The 22173-nt window shown below is 40.7% G+C and overlaps 1 protein-coding gene and 1 long non-coding RNA gene across 2 annotated transcripts in view; one reads left to right on the forward strand and one right to left on the reverse strand.

Moving 5' to 3' along the window:
• PRKAR2A (protein kinase cAMP-dependent type II regulatory subunit alpha) overlaps positions 1 to 19930 on the reverse strand; it is a 62353-nt gene extending 42423 nt beyond the window's left edge. The window contains exon 1 of the mRNA XM_051788946.1: positions 19524 to 19930. Coding sequence (XP_051644906.1) covers positions 19524 to 19773 — 250 coding nt within the window. The 5' untranslated portion in view covers positions 19774 to 19930. The remainder of the gene's footprint in view (positions 1 to 19523) is intronic.
• On the forward strand, positions 19600 to 21714 carry LOC127471727 (uncharacterized). Its single transcript, XR_007904746.1, has 2 exons — positions 19600 to 19744; positions 20360 to 21714. It is a non-coding gene; the product is annotated as an uncharacterized LOC127471727 (long non-coding RNA).
• Positions 21715 to 22173: the final 459 nt, after the last annotated feature.

Below are 22173 nucleotides of genomic sequence, written 5' to 3' on the forward strand. Positions count from 1 at the left end.
ACAACCATCATTCTCCCAGCTATTGCTAAGCTTTTCTTACCTGTCCAAAGAACATTAAATTCCTACAGAAAGGACAAATGAAACTCAAAAGATCAGTTCAGGGTCACAGGAAAAACACTCAGGGTCAAACGAATGACTGGCATTCTAGGCACAATGTTACAGTATTAGATATATTGGATACCTTGAAAACATCCTCCTCCTCCACAAGCCCTTTGCTTTTTACTAGGAGCTGTGAACACTTCCTAATTACAACTGGGGTAAAAAAAATCCCCACATGCTCACGTTTCTGATACTGGACACAATTTATAGCAGCAGACTAAGTTAAGCTATTGTGCACACAAGTATGTAATATAGATCTTTTGTGTAACTCTAATCAACTCAACAATTTTTTGATGGTTTCCTGATGAAGGATGGAGCAAAGCTTATAGTAGGTGCCTAAACTTTGTAGTATAGTACTCAGAGTACAAAGAGCATACACACAAAACATCAGCTTTATTAAAACAAAGTAACAAATCAGTGATTTTCAGAGTACTTTCCCATCAAATCATAGCACAAAATCATCCCATGTGAGGAGAGGCAAAAAGAGAAACAGAATGTAAACTGTTCTAATATAACAAGTCAATTAAGATTATCCAAACAACGAGTTGACACTATAAACCATTAAAGCTGAAATACCAGAAGCAGAGTGGAGTATAAATCTGAGGCGTGACTGTCTCTGTGGAATGTTATATCAAGTTACGATAAGGAAGTGCCAGACTACAGCTGTCAAACTGTTTTTCTACACACCAAGATGTTAATGGACGTACATAGATAGGAACCCTCATAACTCTGAGAAAACTTTTAGGTTCAACTATCAACTTCTTACGAATCCTGGCAATTAAAAAGTAATTCTATAGCAGAAACAAGACTTTCATCATCAGATACACCATCATACTTTAATGAATACCAATCTGAACCTTTCCCTTCGACAAGTAAGTAAAATAACAGGGTTCCCTGTGAATATTTCTAATATAATAGTTGTGTATTCATGATTTCCTTCAGGATGTCTTTGCTGGACAGTGGCAGATTCCACTTCCCCTTCCACATCTCTGCTTGATAAGGTGGGGAGCATGACTGGGGCTACAAACTACTACAATTTTTCCAGAGGCAGCTCTGGAACCCAACAGTCCACGTCAAGTTTTCTTCCAGAAAGGCAAAACAGACAGAAACAGAACAGGGTTTTACAGGTACCCTTTTTTTTTTTCCTTCTATTCCTCTGCTCACCCACCCCCACCAGAAGAGCATGGAAACTTAGAACCTAGTTAGAGACAGGCAGGAGAGACCCTGATGGTGTCAGCTGAAGCATGCCAGATATTTGGAGGAAGACAAAAGGTCAGGGAACACTAAGGAAGAAGTGAGTTTTCAGAGGGAGTATGGAAAATTAAAAAAAAAAAAAAAGGTAGAAAAAAGGAAACCATGGTCCCTGATTGTCTGTGTACACACACACTTTGCTTTTCTGTAAGAGACTTTCACATCTATTGAGTTGGAAAACAACAACAAAAATTACACTACTATTAAACACTGTTTTCCTCTCTGCTGCAGGACAAGTAATAGAGGCACAGATACCTTTTTATTTCCTAGTATTGAAAAACAGTTGTCATCAGTAGCAAGAGATAACAAAATATAAAAACAAAGTAGCAAAACATCCCGTCTCCAATTTAATTGATTTTTTTAAAATTTGGATTTAAAAATTACTGACAGAAAATGAAGAAACAGTCATCTTAAAAGAGCCCCTGACCCTTGCTTCTAAAGTTTTTTAGAACCCCTCTAGTAGAAAGAATGCAACAACTTCTGAAGGGAAAAGTTGAGTCAATCAGCAAGGCCTTTAAGTCGGTGAAAGATGTTTTATGAAGTTAAAGTTCTTGTGCTATTTTGGGTTGGCTCTTTTCTGGTTTTTAAATACAGAAGAAAAATTCATAGGCATTCTGGAACGGACAGACTTTAAACAGCTGACAAATTCAAGAAAGAAATCGCTACCTGAATAACTGAAAGGAATTTGGGTGAACCTCTGGTTATAACGGCATTTCTTGACTAGGATTTTAAGAGGTTTGTTTGTTTGTTTTTAAATTAGAGATACTTCAGAAAAATGTATTTCAATATTCTCTTTCTATAACTGAATTTGAACAGTCCTGCATGGTACTATTTTGATTACGTTTCTCAGCAGATATTAATTTACACAAAAAAGGACCATGACCCTTCTATGCAACGAACTCTGCTCTCAGAATTCAGGAGTTAATACAGCCTGACTGAAGCCTAAGTACAGGAGAACAAATACCTATCAAGCAGCACTCTGTATTATCTGACATTGCAATGATATGACCCACAGTCCTTTCCTATTTCTTGCTGACATCTCAGATCAAGCCAAACACAGCACTTTTTTTTTGTGTGTGTTCATTTTTTATGAGAGTAATCTATATTATGAAGATCAAAGAGATAGCAACAAGGCATGCACTTGCTTTACAGACATGAAATTAGAAAAACTCCCCATGCTGAGGTACAATCTCAGCTGAAAGGACACATTTCACAGTGATTAAAGATATAACCGTATGCTGATACTACAACAGAGATTGTCAGAGACTGAAATGAAAGACCTGGGAATGTTTTCAAGTTTTAGAAAGACAAAATTATACACTGCACAGAGTAGGAAGGATGCTGCAGAGAACCACAAGAGTAAAGAAGCAGCTGACAAATCTTCAAAGCATTGTCAGAGGAGGCAAGACTCTGAAGGGTACAACAAAGCAAGTGAAAAAGGGAAATTTGTTTGGGCTTTAGGTGCAAGTTTAAAGAGGAAGGCATTTCAGAGATAGGGAACCTAAGCAGCCACATTGGTATTATCAGAAAAGTTAAGCTTGCAAGCCCAGCATTAAATAGATGATAGAAAGGAAAGATACTGAACATCCTTAAAAGTGACTTTCACAGGGATTGTCTGACAATGAAAAAGCCAGAAAGGGTCAAAGATGAGAATGAGAATACAGAGAAATGGAAACATCACACCAAGGAGAAATAACTGCAAGTTTGCTTAAAATAAATACTTCTTACATCTTATCTAGGGACCCATAAGGCATTTCCCAATCAGTAAGAAACATGGACAACTCACCCTCATGTCTAAGTGCAGCGGCAAAGAACAGCCTGTTCCTTTTTCCAAGTCTCTTGACTAACTCTTCCCTTCTATCTTACCAGTCCTGCTTTCAAGTGTCACCTCTTTATTTACCAGACTCCTGTCCCACCAGAGATCAGAGATGGATTAGGCAGAAGGATTAATACTTCAAGGGCACTTAGGATTTTTGAAATGTAATGAAGACAAATTTTGTCTGAAATCTTTTCCTTACAAACTTTGGAAGAGCTGTTTGAAACAACATTTGACTCTCACAAGCACAGTTCTTTTAAAGCAATATTTTTCATATTTCAGCTGGCTTTTTACTATAGCTTTTGATTTTCTTTGACCTCCCCATACTTCTTAAAATATTCAACCCTAAAGACTTTTGACCAAATTTTTATCCTTTGACTGGCTTTAAGATGCAAAGTCGTTGCTCTATGTAACAAATTAACAACACTTAGACCTCTTTCGGCTTATTTGGAAAGCTAAGTTTCACCAAACATACTTGGAAATCCTGGAGATAATTCCTAAATGAGTCATAAACCCCATCATTTAACTATGTCTAGCACACTACTCTATTTTTATTATTTCCGACTGCACCTCTTGGAAGAAAACTCTTTCCACAAAATAATGAACTGTATACAAGTGAATGCAATGTGAATAAGGCTAAAAAAAAAAAATCATATAAACCTCAAGAATTTTTTTAACATATCACTACTACTAAATTTGCATTCTATCATAGCACAGAGCCACTGCTAAGTACAAGGTACATAAGTCACTGCCCCAAAAAGCACAGTCTCAGTCACACCTGACTTGCCACTGAAATCAGTCAAGAGGATTTGTTTTTCCCTTTTCAGAAGCCTAATTAAAAGTCCCACCATTACCCTGAACATCTGAATGCATTAAACATCATTGTGAAAACTAATGACAGCAACAAAAGAAGACCTCTCACAACAGGTAGGGCAGATTCAGGAGGCAATTCCTACACTTTTCCCTAAGGGAGATGGTCCCCACATCTGCACTCTGGGACACCACCATCAAAACCAGTCCCCCCCCAAACCTCATGGGCAACTCTGCTCTCTGTCACACTATAGTCTGGATTTTAAAAACACTCCTGAATTAATATTATCCTCAGTAATAGCACACAAGTCAACGTCTCTGAAAGTATGCATGTATCTCTTGAACACCCTTGCTGAAGGCAGGAACCTCTTCTTTACAGCTAGGCCAGTAAATTTGAGAGAAATATTACCCAGGCAACGTAACTACAACAGACAAACATAATCCAAATGTAGATCTGGGGGGAAATCTCCATTGAAGTAATAGGGATGAAGTGGAAAATGCTATCAGTGGCACTGGCTTTAGTGTTTACACAGCCTGAGGTATAAGCAATTGTAAAATGAAGTACGAAAAGGGTGTCACAGCTGCAGTAATAACACGAGTGAGTGAAGCAGTGTACTGGATCCACTGATTTCACACCTCCTGTCACTGCCTTTTCTATAACCTCTTCCCCCTGTACCCTCCCCTCACACACCTGCATTCTGCCCCAGAGGAAAACACAACTGCAGCAGCAAAGAGGAAAGTTACAGTTCCCACTCACCTTGAAAGCCTTCTGCTTTCAGTTTCAGTACCACACTTACCCTCTTTATTTTCACAGCTTTTAATCTGTTCCTACTACCAAGGCTTTACTTCATATCTCAAGGACTGCCATGGAAGCATAGTAAATACTTCAGTAATTAATCCATGCACTTTCCCAGCTGGATTGCTGCTGTCTTCTGACAGTTAAGTTTGGGCAGTGCACCACTAATGTTCTTGTCACTCCCTTCATTCCCTGGTTTTGTTCTAACCCTCCTGTGCAGGATGTACTTTTCCTAATACACCTCACAGAACATCTCCGAATCCCAAATCAATACAAACACCTATGTATATTTTTACACAGCCTTCCTCAATTAAGAACTCCTTAAATAATTCATGGACATCCTACATTTCAACTATTTTCTGTCCTTTAGGCAGAGGCATATTTTAAGGCATAGCAAATGTCGCACGTATTCCTAATATTTTCTAGGTACATCTGGCATTTGAGAAAACTTCAATAAGGCATATTTTTAGTATTTTTATTTTAATGCATAATGAAGAGTTGATTTCCTCCTATATGTAAAGAAAAGTTATGATGATACACAGATATGCATGTGGATTAGCAGTCAAAAACAAAGAAAGACAAGAAACATTTTGACTGCCTATTAGTTTTCAACAGAAATCCAACCTTAATTTTACATTCACTACATTGTATTTTAAAGAGATTCCATCTGCTCAGGCTGTAGTGCACATTAATATTCAGAAGACATCTGCAGTGTGCAGACCAAGCTTTTAATTGGAATCATGTCTCAGCTACCATCACACAACACTGAATGTAAATGTTGGCTATCTGCACTTGGCAGCTGCTTGGCAGGCTCAGTATAAAGTCCTACTGAGACTGATAGTTTCTTTAGATAATGTGGTATCAGGATATAAAAGCTATCATGAGAAATCAAATACTTATTATCATATCCATAACTAATATAGTTTACTAGCCCCTCACTACTTATGAGCAAAATATGGTTTATATTCAGCCACAATTTTCAGAGAGCCAACAAATTGATACAACTGAACACTCACATCTTTCATTATGATAGATACTTAAGCAAATCTATCTCGTACACAAAAGGGGACAAAGTAAACTGAAATGACGTAGAGAAGCTCAAAGCACTTGTAAAAATCTAAAATTCAAGCATTGCTAAGGATGTAAGAGCACCTGAATAAAATAATTCAATTAACAGGTGCATTCAGTGAATAAAGATACTTTCCTACAATGTCAGACTAATTATTCTAGAATGAACAATATAGTTACCTTTTTTTAGAATAAAAAAGCACTGAGTTAACAGTATCACCATTTGCTTCAAATTCTTGCCAAACCATGGTAACATAAAACTACATTTTTCCAGTCATCTGCGTATTTTCAGTTTGTACTTTGCTGTAAGGTTCTGACAAAAACGGCAGTGAATGACAATCTATAGAGAGAAAACTGTATGTGTGTGTATATGTATATGCACATAAACTGAAGTTATTTGTCCAATACAAGCAACTGACTGCTATACTGACAAACTGATTTTAGACACGTTGCAAGAAATATAAGACTACTCAGTATGTAAATATGACATAGGAACTCTAAGAATAGCAACACTTGCTTTTCATGAAAAGCATTTTCTTGGGGAATTCGTCTTCCACCACTTTTGCCATTGTATTGTAATAAACAGGAATAGAACAAAAATTCAAGACCACAGCTCATTAAGGTAAATAGCTGTGCTGCCACAAAAATAATTACACGAGTAGAGGCAACATCAGAATGCAGTCATTGTGATCCAACTGTTCTAACTCCAGTGCCCTTCTCTGATAGACTAATTGGCTTATGGATCCTCTGAGCTTCAGTGCAGCTCCCAACACAGATAAGGGTACACAGAAGGGGAAGACACAATTGCTTATGGTCAGGGCATACACACATGGTTAGCCTCAAGCCTGTACTTGCACATCTACAACCATTCTAGAACACATTATGGCAGAAAGGAAAAAAAGAAAACAAATGAGAGGACAGAGCAAGGTTCCGCTCCCAAACCCGAGCACACCTATCGCTCACCACTGATTGTACTGGCACTTCCAATCTGTTCCAATGCCAAGGAAAAAAGGGCTGGTCTTAGCCTTTTTCATCAGTGGTGTACAGCTGGTCTGCTCCAAGTTTGGACTAGAACAGAAAGGAAGAATTAACGTGGGCAGTTACGGATGCAATGCAGTGTAAGAAGCTTTTCCTTTCGCCTCTTAGCTATTTAGTCTCAGACAAAACAGACTGAAGCCACTCTCACAGTCAGGTGTATCTCATGTGACAGACAGCATGAAACAACTATAACTGAACTACTTCTACAAAAGAGCAATTTAGAAGAAAAATATGGAACAGAAGATTCGAAGCTCAGCAGAAACAACCAGCAACACTGAGAGGGCCTGGTGTTTTATATACCCAGCAGGCTTGTTACACAGCTACACTTGCCAGGTCAACCTGAGTTCAGGATTCTGTAATTATAGGCATCCGGGTACAATTCAAGAATAGCTTCCTACAGGTAAAAGAGGCACACAAAAGCCCACAGTTCTTTGCCTGGGTCACTTCACATTTCATTACCATTTCCTGCTGTCACTACTGATTTGAATGATGAAACATAGCGTGTTTTTACATAAGACAAGGCTGCCATGGGCTGTGCTGTCATCTGACTTGATCTGTATAAAAGAGTACGAGGAATTTCAATCAGAAACTCCAGCATCAAGTGTCACTTCAAGCTGATTCAGAGCCTAATCTCGCACATCCACATTTAAATCAGGGCATAAGCACACTTGTATATGCCAGGCAAGGAATGTGAGTTTCACAGAATCCTGGGCTGCTTTAGGTGTAATATTGCCATGTTGAGGGAGGTGGCCCTTCCCCTCTACTCAGCCCCGGTGAGGCCACACCTGGAGGAGCACCGTGTCCAGTTTGAGGCTCCCCAGCACAAGAGACTCATGGACATACTGGACAGAGTCCAGCGAAGGGCCATAAAAACAATGAAGGGACTGAAGCATCTCTTGTGTGAGGACAGGCTGAAAGAGGTAGAACTGTTAGCTTAGAGAAGATAAGGCTCAGGGTAGCTCTTATCAGTACCTGAAGGGCACTGAAGGACAATGGGGGCAGGTTCTTTACATTGGTGCCCAGCGACAGGACAAGAGCCAATGGGCACAAACTCAAACACAGAAAGGATCCATCTGAACACCATGAAACACTTTTTTGCTGTAAGGGTGACCATGCACTGGCATAGGTTGCCCAGATTGGTTCTGGAGTCTCCATCCTCTGGGATACTTAAAAGCCATCTGGGCATGGTCCTGGGCAACCACTCCAGGCAGCCCAGCTTACCCAGGGGGATCAGGCAAGACAACCTCCCAAACCCAACCATTCTGTGATTCCATAAAGATACTCCACAGCCCATTAAAACCCACGCTTTACTTCCAGTTTAAGTTCCAATAGGCAAAGAGAAGGCAAATTGAAGTAAAATTCATCTGGAGGTACAGGTATTAAGGGACTCTCTAGTTTCAGACATCCTTTTTCCAGCAGGTAACTATAAATTTTGACAAAGCCACTGTACAAGTTTGGGGCTGTTGGGATTTAATTTGTTTGGCTAGTTTTTTTGAAGGGGGAAGAGGGAAACAGTAGGAAGAGGGAGGCTGAGAAATAGACTGGGCTTCTACAGGTTCTTACCAGGGGCACATTCTTCATAATTGCAAACTGAGCACTTCCTGGGGCATTTTAAAAAATGTTCAGTGATGACCCTACTACAGCATACTGAACTAGTGCTTGTTCTAGTAATGCCACATAAAAGCCTATAACCATCCCCATCCTGGGCAAACCTCAACATGTTTATCAGCCCTCTTAGCCAGTGTCACAAAAGGCATCTATTATGGGCTGATCAGCTACAATAACCTCTGCACCCTTCCTGTAACTGCTTTCTAGGATTTAGCACTCTCTCCCACACACATAATCACCACTGAAGACTCATTCTTGCCTGAACTGTTTGTGAATGACCTTTCTCAAACGAGTCTTTCTCAAAAAACCAACAATTTAAAGAGCTGGCTCAATTCTTCTTGAAGTCTGATTTTTACAGGGCTTTTTTCATTATTATTAAGTGCTTAAAAAAGACTGAAGACATGTTGTTGATTTGTGAAATTAAAAAAAAATGTATTCAAAGAACTAGTGTTCCCATATGTGTGTGATATGTTAAAAAAGAAAAACTGAAGAAAAAAAATGTATCATGTACCACACCACATTTTTTAATAACCAACACCAGAAAATGAGAAAACGTTGGTCAGTTGTCTGTAAAAAGTTCCAGATACACTTGCAGCTGAAGTGAATTGCTTTCCAGTTAAAAAAAAAAAAAAAAGGGGGAAAAGGAAAAACAAAAACCAACACACCAAAACCTCCACACCAACTCACAATTTGTGTCCTTGTTACATACAGATTTACCTAAATTAGTGATAGAAGAGGTGCACAGGATTTACAGAGGGAGGGTGACAGCCAGAGGACTGAGGGGTGGCACAAACTCATCAGGGAGAAGGTACAGAAGAGTATCAGGGATTCTACAGACGCATCATTAACATCTCTGGCAATTCTGGGATACTACATGTATACAACATGAAGTACTGCTTCATTACTAGTACAATATATTCATCAATAATTCACAAGTGAAGCTTGTTTCATTCAGATGTAATTTTAGTAAATAAAGTATAAATAAATTTGAGTAGATTTTAAATAAGTCTGTTTTAAAATTTAAAACAGTTTAAACTTCTAATCTGGGCAATCTTCAGGTCACGATACAGAACCAAATGAGGAACAAAAATAACTTCTGTACCACATCTCAAAATAACGCATTTTATCGCTTTTCATCCTTCAGATTTACACTTCTAACCACGTTAAATCAACATTCAAGTTACTTAAAACATATAGCTGTAAAAAGAATCATCTCCATATGAAAAAGTATTTTGACAGACAACCCCCCACACATACTTCCAGTAATTGCATCCTGTGCACTTTCACAGGAAGAGGATTTTTGGGAAAGAGGAAGGGTGAAGACAGACAGATATGTTCTGTTTCCTAAGAAGGGATAATAGTAAAAAAAAAAAAATAAAAAAATAAAAAAAAAAAATCAGCATGTTCTACCCAGACCAGGAAAAAAGCCTCTTTTACAGAATCACTGAATCATTCAGGTTGGAAAAGATCTTTAATATCTTTAAGTCCAACCATAAACCCAACACTGCTACATCCACCCCTGAACCACATCCCTAAGCACCATTCCAACAATGCTCATGGATGTCAGAAGACTCTGCAAGAGCCTTGCACAAATAACATTCGTTCTGACATAAAGTTTGGACGTAACCATAAAAAAAAGTGAGCTGCAGCAGATGGCAAGTGCTACAAGGTTCAGCTTCCAGGTGAACTGACTTTTAGCAGCAGAACTTCTGGTCTAAAACTCCCCCCAGTCAAACACTGCTTCATAACAAACGAACACACTGCAGATCTTTCAGCTATTACAAGTTAACATTGTCTGCCCCTGAAAGCTCTGAAAAGTTTAAATCACTAGCAAAACCAGTATACCATGTAAAGTTACATTATTTCAAAGTGCCGTGAAAAAACTACACAAGGCACAGCACTTAATGTTTCCAATGATAAGAAACTAAAATTATTATGCTCCTACAAGAATACATGAGAAACTGAAGTCCAGCTTATGGCTGCTTATGATAAAGTTACACAATCTCAAGATTAGAATTAAAAACATTATATCCAGTGATGCTTAATTGCTATACACTTCAGAAACTGGGCTCTGAATATCACCACTCCGAACAGCATTAAGCTTCAACACTTTAGAACAAGGATACTCGTGGAATCTCTCCCCTACTCTTCCCCAAAGATGTCAAAGACTGAAGACTAAACGTTAATCTGTTTTAATGAGACATCGTTCATAATTTCATAACCTGAGAAAACTTTGAGTGTTACAAATACTTACGGATTTTAATCAGAAACATTGATAACATCAAATGCTAAAAACCTGTTTCTGAACAATGATTTTCTAATAAAGAAAGAAGGAGGGAATGAAAGAGGTAACTCCATCTCTGCATTTTCACTCCAGGGCTGTCCAGAAGACATCTTTCAGAGGGGTACCCCCCACACCCATGACAACCTGAGCTCGACCAGCTCCTTACCCTACAGCATGTCCCTGAGGAAGCAGTTCTTCCTGAATGGTCAAGATTAGCACAAGTGTTGCCACAGTAGTAAGTGTTTACTGAAGCCTCAACAGAAAAAAATAACACAAAAATGTTTGTGTTTTTCTTTTTTAAAATTGCTTCTTTGGAAAACAGTTTTCTTCATAGGAAGCACAAAACAATATGCTGTCCCAAGGGAGGAAGAACCAAAATGGAAATGAAGGGCCACTGTGACATCCTGCTTTATAGCAGTCTGTCAATATACAATCACCAAGAACAAGGAACTTGGCACTACAGTTGATTCAAAAATGCTCAGGAAAACCACAGAGAAATTTCTCAACCCTCATCCAAAACCCATATTTTGCTCCCCACACAAACTCCACAAGTTTTTAGAACGTTCTGCAACAAGAGCAGCAGGACTTCAAGCTTTGCAATCCTTCACGAACTGCTCAAATCCACAGAAGGACAGAACAGTTAGGCATGGAAGAACATGCACTTCCTCTCCAACTTGCAATCCTAATCCTTCTTCACACAACAGTTTAGAGAGAGATTTTGTGCCAATTTGCTCAGTTCTGCTGACGAGGTCCCTGGTCGTGGACCATCTTGGTCTGGACCTCGCAAACACCCAAAAAGGAGTGCAAGGTTCCAGACTTGTGTAAGATGACCTCACATCAAAACCTGACATCATGCCAGTCCCTGCAGGCTAGAGACCATTTCCAAACAGAAGCAAAGCTGTTCTTCAAGGAAATAAAATGAGAGAACAGAGAGTGGCTTATCATTTTAAAAAAAAATAACTCCCAAGTTTGTTGTTGTTTTTAAATGATGATAAAAGCAACGCTACAAAAGGAATACCTGCACTCCCTCCCACATGCCTTGAAGACAGATTCTTCCTAAAGATGTTTTCAAATTCCAAAGGGAATTTCCAAGTCTCTGCACAGAGAACTGCCACTACCCACCATTTGTAACTTCTGTATAGAACAGAAATGCCCCAGTCTGGAAAGGGCTACCAGCAAAACTGCTACTGATACAATGCTGGCCTTTATTATACACAATTTAGGGTATATTTATGAAAGAGAGGCCAGGTCCTAGCAGCATGATAACTATAAGACAGGCTGCTTTCATCTTAATCTCCTCTCTCTTTTAAGTATCCTTCCCACTAAAGCACACAAGAGAACACTGCCATCATCACCACAGTTCTCACAACCTCACAGACAAAATACCAATGACCACAAAACAGCTGCTCGTTCTGCATAACAGATTTCTGGAGTTTCCACCCAACAGTACTTCTTTCAGATCCTTACTTTTAAAAGATCCTTTTGCACTATGGGATCTCAGAAGCATGCACCCCTTTAGTAGAATTAGTATCTTGCTGTCAGAGTCTTTTATACGTCAGTGTTTTGTCCACACTCAGATTTCCCAAATTCCCTACCAGTCACTTTTCTAACTAATATTCTTGTGATTCACTATTTACCTTGTCTGTTTAGATTACAGTGATGCATAAAGACACAAAAACTCCAGAGTGCAGAAGAGTACACAGCATTTACTGGGGAACTGACAGTACCTCAGGAAAACAATTAAACCTACATGAATCAAAGAATCTTGATGTATCAAAAACCACCAAACAATTGTTACTTACCAAGGAAATACTGATGCAAAGCCAGGCATGGAACACAAAGAACAACCAAAGGAATCTAAAGGACCATTGCAGAGGCAAGAATAACATTGCTCTAAAAGAGGAACCAATACGTTTGTGAACTATATTTGTTATTGTCTCCCTCTTCTTTCACAAAAAAATATGAATGATCATTCATGAAGCTGAAAACGTTACTAAAGCCAGTGGGAAACATTCATAGCTCATCTTGGCTACACTTCCAGTCTTCATTTGAATAATGAGCAACTGCTCTTTGTTAGACATTAATGCTTTTTAATGACTGACTGGTGAATAGCTTGAAGTGAGCTCCTTCTCTGCTGTCTCCTCCTCTTCCCCGAGATCTCCATTGTTCTATTTTAGGTAAGAGGGTACAACTAAACTTCAGTGTTAGCACAAGGGGAAGATGGCACTCTGCTACACTGACAGAATTGTCTCAGCACTCTAATATTAGTTTATTAAATGAACAAAAATAGCCAAGTTAAATAGAAGCTTGTGTTCAGTACAATATCTAATACTGCAATACAATATTTTCCATTAGCTTAATTTTAGAACCAGCTTGAAGAATCCAATTTTAGAAGTGTCATACAATTTTTATTACAATAAGCTTTTTTCAACACGGAAGCAAAAGCTTTTAAGAATTCAACAATTATTTACAAAGGCTAGTTATCCACTTCCTTCATAGTTAGTTACGCTCTTTGCAGAGGTTAGTACGTAAGAGTAATAAAGTTGGGATACTAAAACAGCAGATACTGAATCTACAGCTTAATTTATCTATACAGTTACAGCAAGTATCAAAAGCTATTTCAGGAAATATCAAGCTTAACAGTTAAGTGAAAAGTTACTAGTATGCAACAGATTACAAATACAAATTCAAAAGAAATTTAAAACAAAAAAAAAAATTCACTGCTTGCTTCCTCATATTTTAGGACATACTGATCACTTAAGGCACAACAATTATGTCAAGCCACTAAGTGCAAACTGGAATAAGATGATATCTTTCTTGAGATAGGTTGTTAAGAGCTGTCTAATAGGTGCTATAGGAATAATAGCAGAGCTATTTGTAACGTCCTGGCATCAGCACCAAGTGTACTATGTCTAAATTCCAAGAAATGTAGCTTTTACAATTAACACAGAAGTTGCTCCTTCCTGATGTAAACCAATATACATTTAGCAACATCCAGCAATAGCTGAATTTCAGTCAACTCATCTATAATTCTGTTTCTCAGCCAGTCAGCAGCTTTTATTCCTTCACTTCATACTTTCAGTTCTTTTACTATCTTAGGTAAGAACAACATATTACACATATATTTTAATTAAATTTTCATTTGTACTGAAGATTACTGATGAAACGTTCCTTCAAGCCCCACTGAGCTACAATTGCTGGCTTTCTTAGACCTACATCACTTAGTTAAAAAAATACCTAATCTCACCTTGTCATAGAGTAATTACAACCTTAAGAACAAATGTTGAAAAGCAATTCTATTGTGATAAACAAATATAGAAGCAAAAAGACCTCCAGACAAGGAAAAAAACCTTCAGATGTTTTGTCCAAGTAACTAAAGAGAAGTGAGATCAGTCTTCCTTAATACTTAGTTTATCTTCAAAATTCCCCTGTGAGAACAAGATAAATATAGGGAGTGAAGTTCCATTAGTACTAACAGCAGCTACTCTACTTAATCCTTCAGATTTAAGTCAGGGAGAACTGCCTCTGCAAAAGCAAATACATGTGCAAGTACAGCAGCTGCACAACAGTAATCTTTCACTTGGTATTTTTATGTTAAACACGTTCAAGATACTTTGCTTTATAACTGATTTCATTGATGGAGATCAAAGAACAAATAAAACTCTAAAGCTTCTTCTATACCTTCAGGTTGCTAGGCTTGCTTACACATACAACCTTTTAAAACATAAAGCAAGCATGTGTATTTCTTTCTTTGTGTACCAAATTCAAAGGTTTAATACAGTCAGATCACAGAACTGTTTAGGTTGGAAAAGATCACTGATCAAAGATCACCGAGTCCAATCATTAACCCAGCACTGACAAGCCCATCATTGATCTATAGCTTTTTCCTCCATCTCCCTAAAAATCTAGAGACTACTAAAGCAGAGCACAGAACAGCTTTGTTACAAATATTATTAAAAAAAAAGATGCAGAACTAGTAATCAACAGATTATGAGAGTGCTCACTGTGCTACCTAGACTTTAAATAGAGTAGTTCCTCTTTGGACTGGATTTGCATCATACAATGCAATTATTCTGTACAAAACCCCCAATGCACAGAAAGGCTCTTTTAATGTTATGGACAAAAAAAAAATGCCTGAAAAAAAAAGAGGGAGGAGAGAGTTACTTAGCTTTATTCCCAGTAAATTAACAGTTATGGAGGAAGTAGGTAGGTGAAAGCACTACTAAAAAGTTAAAAGTACTTTCATTTTAAAGCTGATAGTATCTCACAGCAACACATGAATCCAAATTACATCTGAAAGCTCAAACAGCATTGTTCAGAAGGACCACTATTATTCTTATCCTATACTGCAAAATTCTTAATATCATCCAACTCCTATCTCTCAATAAGTTTCATTTTATTATGAAAATTTTCATTTTCTTGACATTTTCTTTTCAAGAAAACAGGAAGGAGTTATGCATGACTTGTGAATTGATGCAGGCAGAGCATAAATGCTTTGTGATTGATGTAAAGGAGTAACTCCTTAGGAATTCCACAGGATGTATCAGCCCAGTACAGAAAAAGAAATCATAAGCAAATGATGCTTAAGAATAAGAAGATAAGCAATCTGAAACAGGTTTAATTTAATATTAAGCTCTTCTCTTAACAATTAAAAAAATAAATATTTCAAAGGCAGATTGAACTCTTATTCTGTATCACATTCAAGATCTAACAATGTAAAAGAGCATCTCCCTACTCCCTTCTGCTCAGATATCCTGTTGATGTTTTAAAGATGACATTTAGCAAATCTCTGAATTTTAATTGAGCAGCTCAGTGCAGAACTAAAGGATCTTTTCACCTGTCCATCCAGATTCATATGCACCACTTCCCTTCACAAAAACAGAGCATACTGAAGAGGATTATCTCAAAAGCTAAATATTAAGAAGGGTTCTCTTTTGCTCGGGGAGCAGCTGAAAATCTTTCCTTCAATATCAAGGTGAAATCCTGGGAAGGAAAAATTTGATTTGCACTAAAACACTTGTGATTAGTTGAAACACCTGAGTTGCTCAAGCTAGTATATAATCCCAAAAATATTTTAGTTTCACTGTTATATTTAATACCTTCAAGAACAAAGACAGTTGTTTTTACTATTACAAACAAGGAGACAAAACAGAAAGTTAATGGTGCAGCACTTGGCACCTTTGTGCAACTGCCTCAATAGACAGGGAAGGAGAGCTCCCTGCCTTCCTTCAGGTGTCCTCCTTGACACCTTTCCCAAAGCCATGACTCAAACAGTGAACAGACCATTTCTGTGTCTTTAATTTCACAGTCTTAACACATCCCTTCAGAGCCTCCTTGTTAAAAGTACAAGTGTCATGGTCAAGGACACACTTTCAGAATACATTTCCATCCTTGGCTACGTCCTCAACCTGATTTTTGAAGCTGTCACTTTGCACCTTTCCCAACTCTATCAACTTGTCAATTTTGCAGTTATACCAATGAACTAAAGGTTCTGAGGAAAGATTCAAATGTAAAAATTCTCTGCCACAGCCCAGTGAATAAATGTCTCTGGAGGTTCCCCCACAACTATCATCGTTTCATTTCCACACATTCCTTACAATCCACTCTGCTGAACAGCCACATCTTGATGTCCTTTGATCACATATACAAAAACAATTAAAATGAAGGATGAAACTCCGGAGGAATCAGAGAATGAACATAAACCTGGAAGTAATTTCTTAAGCATGACAAGAAAATACAAGTCTTTTTTGTAGTCTAGTTTGTTTCAGTGACTTTTGCCACCTGGATGGAGTGCTATTATGGCAGCAAAGGAACCACTGGTGTCGCTATGAGTACATGAAGACATTTGCCACATGATTTACACCAAAGACCAAGAGCTCCTTCTGACTTTGAGTTATTCTTGCTTCTATTACCATACTCTCTCAAAGCATACAAAAAACCCTCATATAACTTATCTAAAACGTTCTCACTCAGCATGCAGGTGCAGCCTAGTGACATGCTCAGATTTAATGCTGTACAAGAAGGAGACACATTAAGACAAGCACATTATTTCTGCAGACATCTTCCCTACTCCCAACATATACAATAGGGGTATATACTTAAACTAGTTTCAAGTTTCCTTAGCATAAAAACTTACAAAAACAATTGCTCAGTTTCATCTTTATATTTAAAAACAGCCTTGGAAATGTGTTTAAAACATCCATTTGACCTATCTCAGCAACTCTAAGGTAAGAAGGCATTAACCTAGGAAAACACAGTGAAATTAATTGTCTGTCCTAAGTTATCCAAGATGAAAAACTGCAATCTTAATAAACAGTACTCAGGTCTGTCCAGTTATCTGAGTCTCTCACTGTGTGTTTTTCTCTATTTCCAAGTGTCCTTTAAACACTAAGCAGTGTGTGAGCACACAGGATCTAGTCTTCCACAGCAAGGCACAGCTCCTATCTATAACAGTCATCAGAGATATCAGAACCTCTGACTTAACACTTTCTCATTTTTAGAGCCTTACACGACAACAGTTACAACAGAACCCTAAATAACAAACACACAGCCATGGTTGACTGTCACCCACACTGTTGAACAATGCAAGAAAGGATCATTTCCCTGACCCTAGAGAGGGATCCTCGCCTGCTGCTGAAGAGAACATGGCACTGCTCCTGCCCCAGGTCTTGGAAACCACAAGGAGGAAACAGCATGGGCTTCCAGATAAGCAAGACAGCACTGCAGGCAGTGCCACTTGCCTAAAGGGCTCTGCCTACAACAAGTGACACTGCCATGCCTTCCTAATTTAATTTTCTCTTTGACTAAGATAGAAAGATGATAAGCAGAAACTTGAAGCAAAGGAACCACCCTTCTGTTCTGGACAGCCTCACCATGTAAAGCTGTATTTTAAAAGCTGTTTGCCACCATCATATTTTTAAATTTTTCTTTGAAAACATTTAACTTCAGAGGATCCTTCCAGCTGTACTTGCAACATTCACCAGGAAAATTTTACACTTACTTCCCTGAAGAAGGTTATTTCAAACCCTAAAACTAGGTAAACTGATCACTAAATAGCAAAGGTGCATTCAAAGGCATTAACAGTTCTGGTGGAATGGGGTTTTGTTTCAGTTGGGTTTTTGGGGGCTTTTTGTGTTTAGGTTCCTTTTTTTTTTAAAGGAAAACATTATATACAAAGATATTGAACATTTTTAAAAACTACATCCAATTACTTACTGCAATTTTTCTAATCTGGAGCTTAATTTTAAAATAATACATTCTACAAGAAACTATACCTTTTTTATATTTAGAGATGTTTGAAGACATTGCTGACTTGGTTGCAGAACAAAAAAAATCACTTGTAATTTCCATAAATCTGTGCTCATACTTGAACATGCCATTAACTTCAACTCAATCACTGCCAGTGTCCACCTCTTTACCCTTCACCTTTCATCTTTTCTTCTTCATGCCCCAAACAGAACTTCTCTCTCATTAGAAAAAATAAAAATTCAAATACAGACAGTAATTGCAAACTGCTTTCTAATTCATTCTGACTGCACGTTTCACTCTTGCCCTGTCGCATATTCCATGTCTTGTTTAGGTTGTCTATTTTCAAGAACTGAAAGTATGTTTCACTTTGTAAAGTAGCCAGTCTAAAAGGGCTGCAAAAAAACCAGCCAGTGTCTCAACGCTTCCTTAATAAAAACAATTACTTGTTCTATAGTTTAATTTCTTCCTGTTTCTCTAAAACTGTTAACCAGAGAACAGGCATTAAGAGCACACTTCATTCACAAGGTGACATCCACTAATTGGTCTAACAGGGGATCCTCTATCAATAAAAGCCAGAAACCTTTACTCCCGTTATAGGTCAAGGGCACAAGACCTCAAATCGAGGGCACTAAAAGTTTAGGAAAAGCACGCTTTTTCTCACCTTTCCCTTCCCTTTAAACTACTTTCTTATACCAAAAGAGCATTCAGTGATTTCAGGTCCAAAATTCTGGGTGTGCCAAGTACCACCATTCACAAACATTTTAAATAACTTTTCGCACTGAAGCTCAATTACAGCCCAAATGACAAATGCTCTGCATAGCACAACACACACAGTACGTTCTGACAGAATAAAAATGGAAGTATCATAAGTGGCGTTTCATTCAGCTCAGGTTAAGGATCTGAGAGTGACAGCATAAAGAGGAACATACAGGTGGCTTTGAATTTTAATACGTCGCGAAATAGCGAAAGTTATTTCGCTGCTTTATAATAACCACTTTAAAAGCTCAACAGCGGCAATAAACAACCCCAGCTTCAGTGGGGGAAAAAAAAAAAAAAACTACACTCGTCCACAACGATTTAAAGACAGAAACGCAAGAATAAGTACAGGAGAGGTTGCACAATAACACATGATCTTCCCTATCACATGCTTGGCAGCGCGCTCGCTCCCCGGCGGTCCCCGGTCAGACCCCGGGGCTGCTCGGCCGCCCGGGGCAGCCCCGGACGCCCCGGGAAAGGGGCTCCGGCCAGAGGGTCGGGGCTCCCCGGGGCTCGGGCGGGGGCTCCGCGGGGACCCGCGGGGCGGGAGCGGTGTTACCGCGGGGCCCGGGCGGCGGCGGAGCCTCTCCCCCATTCAATCCCTGCCTCCCTCCGGCTCTGCTCGGGCGGCGGCGGCCGGGGCAAGGCACCGGAGCGGGGAGGGGAGGCGGCCGCCGGCCCCGGGGCTGCATCCCCCGGGCGCGACCCCGCGCCCCCGGCTCCGCCTCGGCGGCGGCGCCCGCACTTACGCTCGAAGTCGGAGTCCGAGTCCTCGTCGCCGCGCTCGGGCTCCTCGTCGCCGTTGGACTCGGTCTGCATGGGCTCCCCGTCGAAGCTGACCACCCTGCGGCCGCCGCCCGCCTCCTGGTCGCGGGCATCCCGCAGGCGGGCGAAGTAGTCGGCGGCGAAGCCCAGCAGGTCGGACGGCCGGTGCCGCAGCACCTCCACCGTGTAGCCCTGCAGCAGCTCGGTGAGGCCCGGCGGGATCTCGATGCTCATGGTGCCGGGCGCCCGGGAGGCCGCCTGGCCTCCCTCCCCTGCCCCGTCCGCGGGCGGCGGTGTGGGTGCGGGCTCGGGGCCTCCGCGGCGGGCGCGGACCGACTCCCGCCGCTCCGGTCACACGAGCGCGGGGCGCGGACGGGAGGGGCGGGGCGGGAGCGGCCCCGCCGCGCAGGCGCGGAGCGGGCGCGGGAGCGGGCGCGGGGCAGCGGCCGCGCGTGCGCGAGGGGCGGGGGGGGCGCGTGCGTCACCGCGGGAGCGGCCCCGGGACCGGGAACGGGACGGGAACCGGGACGGGGGAGCGGGCACGGGGCGTGGGGCCCGGGGATGGCGCTGGAGCGTGTGCAGATGGTTCAGCTCTTTGGACAACGGTTCTGCCCGCGCCGTTAACACCCGTCCCCCGGTCACGGGATTCGGGCTGGGTTTGTGCCGTGTCGGGAAGCGTTTGGACCAAAGCTGGCGGCGGGATAAGGGAAGGGGGAGAGGTCGGCTCGGTGACCGGGCAGGGAGGCCCTGGCCATCGCCACCTCCTCGTTATTTTTCTCTTATTTCCCATCTGTGACCTCGTTCTCTCATTTCTTGTCAGAGTCACAGAATCAGGTTGGGAAAGACCTCTGAGATCATCGAGTCCAACCTCCAACACCACCATGTCAACTAGACCATGGCACTGAGTGCCACGTCCAGTCTTTTCTTAAGCACCTACAGGGACGGTGACTCCACCACCTCCCTGGGCAGCCCATTCCAATGTCTAATCACCCTTTCTGTGAAGAATTTCTTCCTAATGTCCAACCTAAACATCCCCTGGCACAGCCTTAGGCCATGTCCTCTCATCTTGTTGCCAGTCGCCTGGAAGAAGAGGCCAATCCCCACCTGGCTCCAGCCTCCTTTCTGGAAGTTGTACAGACTGATAAAGTCTCCCCTGAGCCTCCTTTTCTCCAGGCTAAACAACCCCAGCTCCTCAGCTGCTCCTCATAGGGCTTGTGCTCCAGACCCTTCCTCAGCTCCCTTGCCCTTCTCTGGACTCACACCAACACCTCAGTGTCCTTCTTGAAGTAAGGGGCCCAGAACTGGACACAAGACTCGAGGTGTGACCTCACCAGTGCCAAGGACAGAGGTTTTTTTTCCTCGAGATGTCTGTCAGGGTGTTTAAAAGGAGAAGTTGTTTTTCTTTGACCTTGGTCAGACCCAATCTAAATTTCAATCTAATTCTTGGTAGCAGTTTGATTTAGGACCTCCCACCCCTCTAGTTTCTTGTCAGAATTAAGGCATTAAAGAACAATTCTTAAAAGAAGTGAGCACAAGAGAAGGAGCATGCAGCTCTTCACACCTGAATAGAGCCATAATGACATCGTTTGTGAAATTGTGGCAATAGCTCTGATCTGCTTAATAATAAACCATTAAAGATGAAGAATTTCAGAGAAAATGAAACACAGAATCATAGAACGGTTTGGGTTAGAAGGAACCCTAAAGATCATCTGGTTCCATGGGCAGGGACACATTCCACTAGATCAGATTGTTCCAAGCATTGTCCAGCCTGGCCTTGAACGCTTCCAGGAATGGGGCATCCAAAGCTTCTTTGGACAACCTGTGCCAGCACCTCCCCACCCTCTCACAATTGCTTATATGTGTGAGCTTTGGAGGTACCCGTTTGTATGTTGTTGGACGTGCTTTATTCAGATTTTTGCTTGTCTTCATTGTACAAAACCTGTTATCTGTGTGTTTGGCAGATGCCCGGGGGAAGGCAACGGGCTGTGTGGCGTGGAGCCATCGGCCTTTAAGGTTTGACGTTGCTGGAAACCTCGTCTTGGGAGAAAACAGTCCTGTACAAACATGAGTCAAGGGGAATACGGATGTTGGCTTAGTGACACCGCTGCGCGTTGTCAGTGTAAATATTTTTATTTAATTCTTCTTCTGTTTCAACAATAAAAGATCAGAAATCGACTTGTGCTCAAAATACAAAATTTCACTTAGAAGCCCAGAATTGGCTGAGGCAGTGTACTGTGTTTTGGTTTTGTTTGCTCGTGTGCCAGTGTCCCCTTGCTTATCCAGATGGTTCTCACCACACTCCCATACAAAGATATCCTGTTCATGGCTGCTGCATGGAGGGCACAGCAGTGGATCCCAGAACACCCATCCAGTGCTTTTACTTTATTCTCAGCAAGGGGTGCCAGTTGGAAATCTCATGGCACTTAAAAGGTGTTCGCTGTAATACAGGTCCCATATTTTTATGTGGAGTAAGATTACATCTTGTATCCATACAAAATTAACAAATTTTTAAAATGCACAGGAGGTAGATTTGCCACACCTCACCAGTTTATCCAAATATTTTGTATAAAGCCATTTCTCTTAATTTTTATTCTTTTCTACAGCAGGAATAACAGTTGCTGTATCCCCTTTTTC

The sequence above is a fragment of the Manacus candei genome, unplaced genomic scaffold, assembly GCF_025592945.1.
Source record: "Manacus candei isolate 608988 ecotype Guabito, Panama unplaced genomic scaffold, ASM2559294v1 h1tg000025l, whole genome shotgun sequence".
Lineage (NCBI taxonomy): Eukaryota > Metazoa > Chordata > Aves > Passeriformes > Pipridae > Manacus > Manacus candei.